At 35.9% G+C, this 12,301-nt stretch overlaps 2 protein-coding genes and 2 long non-coding RNA genes across 6 annotated transcripts; 2 read left to right on the top strand and 2 right to left on the bottom strand.

Annotated features, from left to right (window-relative positions):
- Positions 1-503: 503 nt before the first annotated feature.
- On the top strand, positions 504-10,468 carry LOC100881779 (prohormone-2). The gene is made up of 9 exons (XM_003700509.3): positions 504-1,033; positions 2,276-2,384; positions 2,466-2,558; positions 2,618-2,747; positions 3,278-3,478; positions 6,037-6,138; positions 6,201-6,283; positions 6,515-6,756; positions 6,831-10,468. The coding sequence occupies exons 2-9, from the start codon at positions 2,279-2,281 to the stop codon at positions 6,915-6,917; spliced, it is 1,044 nt and encodes a 347-aa protein (XP_003700557.3). The 5' UTR covers positions 504-1,033; positions 2,276-2,278; the 3' UTR covers positions 6,918-10,468.
- Positions 4,782-6,978, bottom strand: LOC143265420 (uncharacterized). The gene is made up of 4 exons (XR_013039957.1): positions 6,846-6,978; positions 6,491-6,768; positions 6,024-6,178; positions 4,782-5,959 (listed from the first exon to the last, which is right to left on the bottom strand). It is a non-coding gene; the product is annotated as an uncharacterized LOC143265420 (long non-coding RNA).
- Positions 9,013-11,898, bottom strand: LOC143265421 (uncharacterized). Of its 3 annotated transcripts, none has more exons than XR_013039960.1 (3): positions 11,773-11,898; positions 11,029-11,175; positions 9,013-10,958 (listed from the first exon to the last, which is right to left on the bottom strand). It is a non-coding gene; the product is annotated as an uncharacterized LOC143265421 (long non-coding RNA). The 3 variants fall into 3 exon arrangements; XR_013039959.1 differs by lacking the exon at positions 11,773-11,898 and adding an exon at positions 11,275-11,412; XR_013039961.1 differs by lacking the exon at positions 11,773-11,898 and adding an exon at positions 11,258-11,340.
- On the top strand, positions 11,065-12,256 carry LOC105661768 (uncharacterized). Its single transcript, XM_012279148.2, has 4 exons — positions 11,065-11,166; positions 11,292-11,562; positions 11,620-11,817; positions 11,884-12,256. The coding sequence occupies exons 1-4, from the start codon at positions 11,160-11,162 to the stop codon at positions 12,062-12,064; spliced, it is 657 nt and encodes a 218-aa protein (XP_012134538.2). The 5' UTR covers positions 11,065-11,159; the 3' UTR covers positions 12,065-12,256.
- Positions 12,257-12,301: the final 45 nt, after the last annotated feature.

Below are 12,301 nucleotides of genomic sequence, written 5' to 3'. Positions count from 1 at the left end.
TATAATATATCTTTTTAATTAAATTGAAAATTATTTATCAAAGAGTTTTACCTGAGAAATTAATTTTTTGTATAGAAAAAAGAATCCGAAGATCGTACGGGGGCGAGGTCATAAATATTTCAAGGATCTCAGGCGATGATAAATATTTTGTCGTAAGACGTCAGCGTGATAACGCAGAAGGAAAAGAAGAAATTTCGCACGTCTCCCTCTTTCCCCTTTCGATCCTGTTTCTCATGCACAACAGAAAATATATGCGTGGGCGTTGGGTAATCGTGGGCGTTGTACGATGGGGAGGGTGTGGGCGTTTTTGCCTGTTGCGGGGGTTGAAGAAGAGCTGGGGACTGAATACGGAAAACGCTGCTACAATTTTCAACCCTGGAACTTCCAGACCACAAGGAAAATTTTGTAAATTACCTAAAACAATAGGATTGTTAAAACAATAGTAATTAACAGTAGTTAAGAGAATTCTCTACTTTTATAGGGTAAACGGTTCCAGGAACTTTCTCTGTTAATACCTAGAGCCATCCATCTACAAATGACATTGACACACTATAATTTCAGTCCGCAATTTACCAAAAAAGTCTGGAATTAAAATAAGAGACTTGTACAATTCTGAAAGTTCTTTGAAAGTAAAGATAAGTTTCATGTCTGCCCATTTACCTTCAAAACAATAAGAAAGGATACGCGAGAGAAGATTTTAAGAATAGAACCGAAGATTTGGTCGGGTCATCGCGTGGGTAGACGTATTTCGTACCACAATAGCGTATACAAGTTCTGTGTGGAGTGTCTGCAGAAATGTGCGCGTGTGGACGTCATATCACCTCGAGTAGGGGTTGCTCGAAAGGGTAGGGGATGCTCGTTCACCAAGGTGGGGTTGGTTGATCGACCGTACCCTCCACTGGTTTTCTAGTCGTCCTGTCGAGCTCCAACATTCATTCTACCTCGACCAGCCGAACTCGCCAGTTCTCTACGTCCTCGAGAACCATCGCCACGAGAAACATCCGAGGAAATCTTGAACTCCAGAACAACTAAGGTGAAAATTTCCTTCTGACAATCGTTTCAAATCCTCTTGTCAATTTAATTGGTACCTGCAAAAATTAAAGTTGGAAGAGTAAAAATATTTTCTATAAAAAATTTATCAGAAAGATTGACAGTGATAGGCTTGTATTATCGACATTTTAACACGCAGAAATTGTACGAATTCAAAATCTGTAAATTTTGATTTAAGAGTTCATTATCAGAGAAGAAGTATGAGCATTTCGAGTCATCAATGAAAGTACAGTCAATGAAATGTATTTTTAATTGCGAGTTGCATAGACGTACACAAACGCGATAAATGAGCTATAGTATTTCTAGACGCAACAAGTGTGCGATTTCTGGATCTACTATATCCGGTTCAATTTCATTTCCTGCTCAGCTTTAATTGTTACACGCTATCGCTCGCGTCCAATCACGAAGTTTCGATCGATTTTATCAAAGCTACCCAAACATATTATCGCTAACACTGACTTTAACTTAGGGGAGCTTTCGGAGATGCAAATTTCGAATTATTCTAACTTTCAAATTTAGGAAATTAATGTATACATTTTCAAATTCTTTGAATCTTTAAACTTGCAAACTTTCAAGCAATATATAGGTTCTCTTTATAATGGCTTTAGGGTTTCAAACTTTGACATTTTAAACAGATCTATTATAAGTTTCCTGACATACTCTATTCTACTCTGTACATAAACTAATTGCGAGTACGCAGGGTACTACCTTGAGAAATATCAGTTAACTATATTCCATTAATTTCGTGTAAGACTCGAATCATAAAAAAATAAGGAACTGCACGATATCGCCGTTAATCTTTTACACGCAATGGAAATAGATTCTTGACATTTCGCATTATGTGACATTTAAGCTTCTTTTGTAGCGACCTGCTATCTTCATTTGCCTATGCTACGTAGACTTTAACCTGTATACGAAGAGCATACTTTATCGAAATGATGTATTCAGTACTGAAACCTAATAAATTCAGTACCGATGCCTAATAAATTTTTCGAGAGTTCGAAACTTTTACACTTGTTTGTAAATTCCTTAATTTCTAAATTTGAAAGTTTTTGATCTCCGTGGATCTACGTCTTATGCGTGCGCTGTTCATACGATGAATTCTTCAGCAACCATTACTTCCACCATCTACAAGGAATATTTTTTTACTCTTCTAAAAGTAGCTGAATTTTAAAACCTACCTGTTACTTATTAGACAGAAGATCATGTAAAAAATTTTTTCTAGACGATGTACGCCTGGGTGTGGTTGACTCTGTGCTGTCTCATTATGGTCCAATCCTTGCCGACGAATCTGGAAGAAGGAAAAAAGACTGAGCAAACAATGAGACCAAAACGTAAGACTTATTTCCTATGATATTTTAAACTATCAGAACATATTTATATGTTCCAAGATGTTTACTTATTTACTATTTTAGCAAAACGAACACAGGAGATGTTGATGTTTGGTAATCAACAGAATCGTCAAGCAGAAAGCAAAACCACCTCGTATTCCTCTACAGCAGAGAAAAGTACGTCTCCCTGAATGATCTTCTGTTATCATTTGTTACACCCTTTCTTTGTGTTACAGGAACTCTTGCCTCGGCAGGATTAGGTGGACTGAAGGCAGCTTTGGCCGAAGAGGAGAAGTCTCGTTCTAATACTCCTAACAATGCCATGTACGATCGTGATTCCTTTCCTCCCTATGAAAAGAATTACGAGTAAGTGTTTTATAATGATATGATCTTATGAGTATATTATGAATACCTTGTAATTGCTGGTAAAATTAGCCTATAAATGAAGATATAAATACTGGATGCATAATGTTATTACAGGAGATATATATTAATTTTTATGGTGGACAAATATTTGTTATGTTTCCACATTTTATATCTTAGAGCTCTGTATCTCAGTGCTTTGCTCCACTATTCTACTCATATTCTAGTGCTCTACTGTATCTGAAGGTCCTGTGTTCTTATGTATTGTATCCCTGTGCCTTGTATCCCTACAAAGGGTTCCATATGTTCCATATTCCAACGTGCCCTATCGCTCTGCAATTCCATCTCAAATTCCAGTACTTCACATGCTAGTATGCTGTGCCCCAATACTTCACATCCCAGTATGCTATACCCCAATACTTCATATGCTGTACTCCAATACTTCACATCCCAGTATGCATACCTACAAAATCCAGAATCTAACTCCAAGTGTCCTACATTACCAATAAACCTAACAAACATTTTCTGCATAGTTACAGCAAGGTCCTCGTCAACGAACTAGGCGACGAGATGCCGCAAGTCTGGGACGTTCCCGCGTACTCTCGCTACTACTTGAACGAAGACCGTCGGAAGAGGTCCGAGAAGTCTGGAGTCGGATCAACCACCATAAAACCATCTACCTCGTCATTCCAATCAACATCCACTCAGCAGTCCGTGTCTCAAGCAAAGAGAAGGTGAGTGAAACCTGAAAAAGAGTTTGACGCAGAATGTGTTGCATTTCATGCTGTTTTCGAGAGCGTTTCATAGTTCGTAATAATGCACCTGTAGCAGGCTGGGTGAATCGACTTGGTAACCCGGCTGTTCCCACCCTTGCGAGCACGCCTTTCCCGCCCTCTTGCTCGGGACAACCCTCTTTTTCTTCGACATTTCTTCTGAATGGGGATGAGAGGGTTGGCGAGGGCGTTGCCCTCGGCAGAAACGACGGTCGGCTTGACGACCAAGTCGGTTCAATACGACGTCGTTATCAAAGTTGATCAGCGGAGTATGTTGAACCTGCTCTTCTTAGTCCACTCGTGGAGGGAACGCTTTCCAAATTGTTCACCTTCTCTTTCATCTGCAATACAATTCGAAATTAGGCTCAGCTGTTTTACTTGTTAGTACATACACTTTTAAACAATCTATACATTTCATCTTACCATACATGTACATATATATAGTATATATGTACTTTCTTCATATGTCTATCTCCCCATAGCCTCATATCTTTCATCTAACTATACATATACATATACATAAAAATATATATGTATACTTTACATATATCTATCTCCACATATCCTCATATCCTTCTAACCATACATATGTATATATATAGTACAGTATATGTATATCTCCCTAGATCTCTATATTCCTAGTGAGACACTATGCACCTACATCTGATCGGCAATCCAGAGTTTCAATTATAGCGATGCAAGATTCAACTATAGGTTGAAACTTGATATCTTTACAGCGAAGGCTATCGACGACATTTATAACGTACACACGAAGCAGTTATTCATTAATTAAATGACGTCGACGATGACGTTCACCGATACGTCAGAGCATGATCAATTATTTTAAAGTCAGCCGGTAGAGTTCCTTACGTCAAACTTTTATTTTTACGCGGAAAAACGTAGCCGCCGCGTCGACGTGCAATTGCTTGACCCGTAAATAAATGTCACAGGTCACTCGTGCACTTTTTCTCCTTTACATAGGAGGGAGACTCGACAAGATTGAAACCGGTTGACAGTCGTTCTTAATGCGATTCAATTTTCGAAATTAATTTCTAACGAGAAGCAAAGTCTTTGCTGATTGCCGTTGATAAAATACTCTTCCAATGATGTAGCTTGCTTCTTTAATATCTTTATCTTGCTTCTTTAGAATCTCCTTGCAAAAGTTTTGATGCTAGATAATTAATATTAACAGCTTCCGTCTCAAGTTTTAAAACATGCTCCAAGTTGATCTTTGAGGGGTCATAAAATTGTTCGAACCTGGAAACATATGGAATTAGTATGTTTGAAAGTTACAAGGGATAATTAGGAACGTATAAAAATATATTTCACAGACGTGAAACTGTTTTATCGCGACCTATCTCCATACTGAACATATTACTGAACGTCATTTTTTAAAAAACATATCTTTGTTTCAACTTTATCCTTCAGACCTCGAGATATTAATGACCTTTCATTTGTACAAACGTTAATTAACGCCAACAGGTCACAAGCGTATAACTCAAAAGAACAGAAAATATAAAAAGCTTTTAACATGAAATAAATTGTGGGCGGCTAAAATCTAATAATCGTGAGAATGAAATTTCGGGATTCAACAAAACATTCACGCGACAATTCGCTAAAGCATCCCTCGCGTGGGCGTTCCTAGATGCGTGGGTAGACACAAGTACAATTTGGTGCAGTCATCGAGACGTTCGATACTCGTGACGCAAGAGTGTAGCTTTCCAAGGGGTGTATCCACGAAAAGCTGAATGGAGCAAAAGTAGGTCAGGTCTATTACTTGATATATCAGCTGACTAGTTAGCTATGACACTTTCGGTGCATATTCTCGTTCCAGATGAATTTTATATCAACGAATATAGGAAGTTACTTCCTTTAAAGATATAAAAATGCTAAGTCTCCCTAATAAGCTCTCCCTAGGCTCTCTTATCCATACATAACTTTTAAACTTTTCTGGTCCTTATCTCTTTCTAAGTGAACCTTCTAGAGAACATTTACTGGCATATAGATACATAAATTAGGAAACAGAAGCCTTGAACTATTCTCTGTAACTTCCATAGCTCTCCTTCTAAAATTATCATTATAGTGCAAATTTCTTGAGTCGACAAGTTCGCTGTTAAATCATTCACATATCTTATAGAGATTCTATAGACTTTCAATTTTGTTCCCTCTCTTTTTTCTTCATTTGTGTATATACTAAGTTTCTGAATGAAACCACCTGACGAGTCCGTATCGTTTTGGCATATGACCAGCCAATCAGCTGTTGGCGTTCGCCGGTGCCATATCGATCATCCGCAACAGAGCGTGCCAAGCATGCTCGGCAGACCCGACCTACGATAACATTCTATCTCAGCGCAAACGCGTACGATTTGCTGGTCATTGGTGCAAACTATCCTTTTGTTCGCTGCTTTTTCCATTCAAACTCTTCGATACTGCATGCACAACCTGCGATGAAATCGATTTGAGTAAATGCTAGCTTGAATGTTAAGTACAAAGGAAGTTACCCAACTTGAAATTTTCAGCGTTCCAATTTATCAGGAGCCGCGATTCAAAAGGGAATTGGATATCGATCCGGAAGACGTGTTAACTCTTCTGTCCCTTTGGGAGAACGAGCGTAGAAAACGGTAATTGCATTGTGGATCATAATTCCAAGTACACCTGAAACTAAAGTGTTTTTAATATTTAGGAACTGGCACAAGTACATGAACGACGAGTACGAGAATGTGGAGGACGAAGACAATCTTCTTGATGAAGAGGATCCTCGAAATGGTACATGCAATATATCTTTACAGTCAAACCAGAGTTTCATAGATAACTACAGAGATCTACAGATTTACAAATATAGAACGTACTATAATTGTGTGAATTTATGGACTATGAAATGAAATGAAATTAAATGAAATTAGTGTTTGAGTATAAAAGTTTTAGCTCTGGTTTGAACGTTATGCAAACAGTCTATCTGTCTAATTTTAATACATGATTGTTTCAATCTATAAATAGTAATTCCATGGATGGATTCTCCAGTGTATCCCCCTCGTCACTACAGCCTGGACTCCCTGTCTCCTTCAGACATAGGAATCATTCGCACTCATCCATCCAGTTATTATGAACAATACGAGAACCAATATGGTCAACAATACGACGGTTCTCAATACGGCAGCCCCCAGTATGGTCTTGTGTATCCTCAGAGTTACTACAACCTCCCCGAGAAGAGGTTTATGGTCTCCAGAAAGCGCTCTCAGGTATTAGCAACCCTGAAAATGATGTACTATAAGTATGATTTACAAGAAATATTTATAATTGATTTTTGTTACAGGCATATGATCCTTACTCTAATTCTGCTCAGTATCAGATAAGCTCTCAATCACGAGGATATCCTTACCAGCACCGTCTAGTATATTAAACTGTTACTTAAAGTAATATCGAAAACGTGATTGATACGAGGGATCTTTATCACGAGGGTAACGAACTGACGTTTTCGGACTCACGTATACGCAAGATAATTTTCTGACGTCTCTCTCTCTGACGCCCCCTTCTTTTAGCTATTCTGTTATGAAACAGTAATACGTTCTCAAACGGCGAGACAAGAGAGACTACTTTAAGAAACACGGTGCTCAGAAAGACTTCACTTACAAGAGCCTGCTGAAATAGCCCTCTTAAACCTTTGGCCAATGCGTTGTAAGATTTTATCTTTCTTTTCCAAAATAGAAAACACCCTGAATTAAGAACGTTTGGTTTCAGCGTGCTCTTGTATTTCTTAACACGTTAATCATTTAGGACTCTCGTTATATCGCCACCCTTCTCTGTAGAGTTTTCAAGCCTCCAGATTTTAAATTTATTAAAAATTTTGGCAAGATCTATATTTTCAAAATGTTCAAGTTATCTTAATTCTTGGATTTAAGTAATCAAGATGAAAATGTAACAATAGCTCCCTAGTGCGGGGTGATATAACAAGAGTTTACTGTACTCGCTAGTACAACGTCAATTGTATTAATCTTACAGTAGTTAACGTGTTAAAACACTATACAGGGTGTCTCACAACGTCCCTGAAATGAGGGGTAGATTCTGAACAAGATTTCCCTTTGCGAAAATCTAATTCAGAATTAGCTCCTCATTTCAGGGACACTTGTGAAACACCCTCAAGCTCTCCTTGCTTGCAGCACGGGCAGGAAGAGCCCCGATCAATCGTGCGACGACTGAAATCGTTAAAACAATCGTAGTGTATTCGAATCAAACTATCCTCATGCTTTTCTGACTGATTAAAAAACGGACGAAGAATAGTTTTTCCATGGGTTAGGCTCGATAGACTCCATCCGATTAGACGACTAGGTGATGGGATTACATGGACGACCTACAATAAAAGGAGGACAAGATTTATTCGAGACGATAGTGAACGATAGAATAGAAAAAAAAATAACGAGGCTGATATGTCATTTTATAATTGTTTACCATTCGTTTCGCTTTTGTGGATTGTTACATATACGGACGTGTATAACAAGTTCATACGTGTATGTAGTTCATCCTCTTTGAATTAGTTTGCAAGAGGGATAGAGAGAGATATTGTACACGCATACAGTGGGAAGTAAACCTAGAAAAAATTCCTGTATATATCAATTTAAGATAATACTTGTATATAATTTTACAATTATTTCAGCCAGGGTGGCAAGCAAAATAAGCTTCTTGTTATAAAAATATTACATAATCTAAATAACTTTAAATCTCTATAAAATTTCAAGATGACAGTCTTAGTTTGAAAAATGAAATTTCAGTTTACAGTCTTTCATATGAAATACAAGATTAAAGATTACAAACTTTGTTGAGTATGAATATGTTGCAGTATTAAGCCTTAAGCTTACTTTGAAAAATGAAATATTACTTTACAGTCTTTCATATGAAATACAAGATTAAACATTACAAACTTTGTTGAGAATGTATTTGTTGCTGTACCTTGAACTGAAGTAATTGCATCATTACATACACTCTAATTATTTTGCTCTCTATTTTGGTTCACTGTATGTGTAAGATCAATGGTGTATATATTGAGTACTGAAAATACCAGTTTGAATCCAAAGCTAATGGACGATATACAACATATCTTCTATTGAATTCACACTTTATATTCGACGTACATCCTCCTACCCTTACTTTAAACATAATTGTCAATTAATTTTTTAGCCGTGTACAGACTTATACTATACTGTCTGCGGGAATAATCAGTGATGATTCTTGCATCAGTTTAGAATTAAAATTTCGTGACTGGATTCTCGAGTTAATGTTCTTGACAATTATGCTCTATTGAATATGAAAGTAAAAAGTTTATCAAAAACGAGATCCAGGTGAAATTTTAATTCCTACCGTGAATATAAAGTGTGAAGTATCTTTTACAGATAATCCATCGTCTTACCATTGTCATTGGCATAACTGAAGTTTTAGTCTAGGCCATTGTATCGCTTTAACATTGTTTCTATAATCTGAGAATATTATGTTTATATAATTGAATATCGTTCAGCTCGAATTTCTATTGAAAGAGCGAATATTCTGGACTGCATGGTTACGCCAATGACCATTGTCTCTGAAAATAAGAAAGAAATGATTCAAGGAAAAAAAGGAGGAAAGAAAACTTGTAAAACTTACACCAAATAACATGTAATGTTCTTCTCGATTGAACCAAACACGGCCTTCCATAGAGCAAAATGTTCCGAGGAGACTGAATAAATTTTCCTTTTGGTTCCTTGTTCGCTTGAACGCGTACAATGATTATTTTTCACGGTAGATACAACAGCAGAATAGAGAGAGATAGATATAAAAAACGAGAGAGAAATAGAGAGAGAGAGATTAAAACCAGCGTACGACTGACCGATCGATCCGTGAACGATCGGCGATAAAATCTTTTTTGTGACTTGATGCTCTATATTTTTGACGATCGTTTAGCGTGTAATTAGTATTTACGTAGATTAAGTATCGTTGCGACGGAATGATTCAGTATTTATTACTCATTGTAATTAGCGTTATAGATGAGAAATATTGATTATTGTGTACAATTAAAGGAACATCAATCAATTCGGTTTGAGTTTCATTGATAATAAGGCACTCGTATTTTTTTAGCTCCTCTCATCTAAAACAGAAAGGCATTAGTATTAACATTTTGTCTCAGCTTTTAAAGTGTACACATTGCACTATGTCAAATACTTAGACTTTACACTCTTACATCTTTATATCTTCTGCACTCTACAATGTTCCAAAGCTTCCCACTCTATTTTTTTATTACTATTTTTTACTCGTTTTCTATATAATTTCAAACAGAATAAGATTCTAGAGATACAAGATTCTAGTCAATTATGCAATATTGAGGACTCCAGTTTTCCCCACTTTCGCACACAGAACAAAAATTAAGCTATTTTTGATGCATGTTCGATTTTACTAATGAAGAATAGATTTATATATCCTTAAACGAACGAATCAACATCGTTATTCAGACTTCTTGTTATGCTACAAAAATATCTTCCTTCTTGATATTAAAAGGTTTGACAAAAAGTTGAGATATCTTCAAGAAGAAACGTGGAACAATAATCGTATTTCAGCAACATGCAAATGAAAATGTTTCTTTGAATGACAATAGTTTGGGTGAAATGTCCCTTGCCTTTATTTATGGATTTAAAAATTTCGGAATCTCCAAAGTTGTAATTTTAAAAATTAGCGAGTGACTTATTTATTATACTAGTGATCAAACTTACAATACTTTCTGGACTATGCATGAAAAAGAGCAGAAAGACGTGTAACAGTAACAATGAGTCTATGTGCATAATAGTCCTATATGTAAACGTTCAATGGTACATGTGCGTTATGAAAGAAGTTATGTATACTCGGCACCGAAAGTATTTTTTCAAACTAATGGTGCTTCTCGAACGATATAATTGTAATGAAACTAAACGAGAAATAAATAATTGTATTCAACTTGTGAACTTTTACTTCTGATGTTTATGTATATTTCTGCTTTTTGTTGAAATAAACAGTACAATCAAAACTATATTATACAAGTTAATATTTGATCACCCATAAAAAAGACATTCTGTTCTATAACCCATATTTTCTTTCATTAATTGTTTCTATTAATTATATCTATTAATTATTTCTATTAAACATAAACAGAAACAAAAGACATTCTGTTCTATAACCCAAATATTCTTTCATCAATTATTTCTAATAATTATTTTCTTTCATTATTTCTATTAATTATTTCCTTTCATTATTTCTATTAATTATTTCATTTAAACATGGCCAAAAGATCAACTCGTCGCGTCGTTATTATCGATCCTACCGATTGGCCGAAATCATTGTATGATGATATTAATTGGAAATTGTTGCAAGCTTGCACCGTTCGGCATATAGCTATAGCGAGAGAAGCGCTGTCTCAGGCACGAAAAAGTTGTTTCGTGTTCTCCATCTACAATAAAAAAATTTAGAAGTTAGAATTGTATTAATGTTAAAATAATTATATTATAAACATTATATACTTTAGGGCGCTGATGTTAATTGCAGAAGGTCCGATTTCTTGACGCCGCTGCATATCGCTACCGAACATAATGATACGGAACTCGTACAATTGCTCTGCGATCAGCCATCCATCGATATTGAGGCAAAAACGATGCACGGTTGGTTATCTTTAAATAACAAGCATAAATTAATACCTACATTGCTGCATCTTATATATTATATTATTTATTAAACAAAAGAAAAATCAACATTATTTTTAACATTACTGGTTTCATATCTATAGGATTGACACCGCTTCACAAAGCTGCCTTATTAGGACATTCGCATGCGATTCTAACATTGCTAGAAAATGGCGCCGCAGTTAATTGCACGGATAACCTAAGAAGATATCCGTTACATTACGCCGCTTTACACCGAGACGTTAAAAGTGCCACTATATTATTAACAAACAATGCTAACGTGAACGTCTATGACGTCTTTCATGAAAGTCCACTTTACACTAGCGTCATTCGAAGACCCTTCTATCCGATGATTAAATTATTGCTAGCATACGGGTAAGCGAGTATAATGTTGCAATTTTCGAAAGTCGTAATAAAAATAAATTTTTCTAGAGCTACAGTACACTCGGAACCTCATCAGAATTCGTTAGGGTTACTTCTTGAAGCTGTGTTAAGTATGAAAAGCGCATCGGATATAAAAATATTGGAACTTCTTTTTCGAAGTGATGCAAATGTAAATACAACGGATGCCTGTGGTTTACGTACCCCTTTGCACATAGTAGCTATGACAGGAAATTTTGAACTAGCCTCGTCAGTAAATAAATATTAAATAAAATTCCGCAACATATTCTAATAATTTTCTTTAAAATCGAGTAGGTATCTTATCGAGAAAGGAGCTGATTTAAAGTGGGAAAATCGAGCTGGACGAACACCCATGGATGTAGCTATAATGTGCGGACACTTCAAAATTGCGCAGTTAATTCATAATTCCTTTTCAACGAAATTAAAAATACATCGAACATCTAGTACAACAGACCTTACAAATGGGCAAAATTAAATTTTTGAACGTCAAACAGATACGCATGCGTCTCATGGCAAAATGCAGAACTAAAGCTTAGACTGCTTGCTAACAGATGGTGTTAATATGGCGCTGTAATTAAATAATTATCTTCGTATGATAATAAATGCATAAAATCCCCTTCTTTTCGATAATGTATATACAATTGCAAATATATTTAACAAAAAATAATTATGAATATGTTAATAAGAAGTATAGCATAATTGTGTCAAATTT

The sequence above is a fragment of the Megachile rotundata genome, chromosome 11 (assembly GCF_050947335.1).
Source record: "Megachile rotundata isolate GNS110a chromosome 11, iyMegRotu1, whole genome shotgun sequence".
Lineage (NCBI taxonomy): Eukaryota > Metazoa > Arthropoda > Insecta > Hymenoptera > Megachilidae > Megachile > Megachile rotundata.
This window is presented reverse-complemented; position numbering and strand designations above follow the sequence as displayed.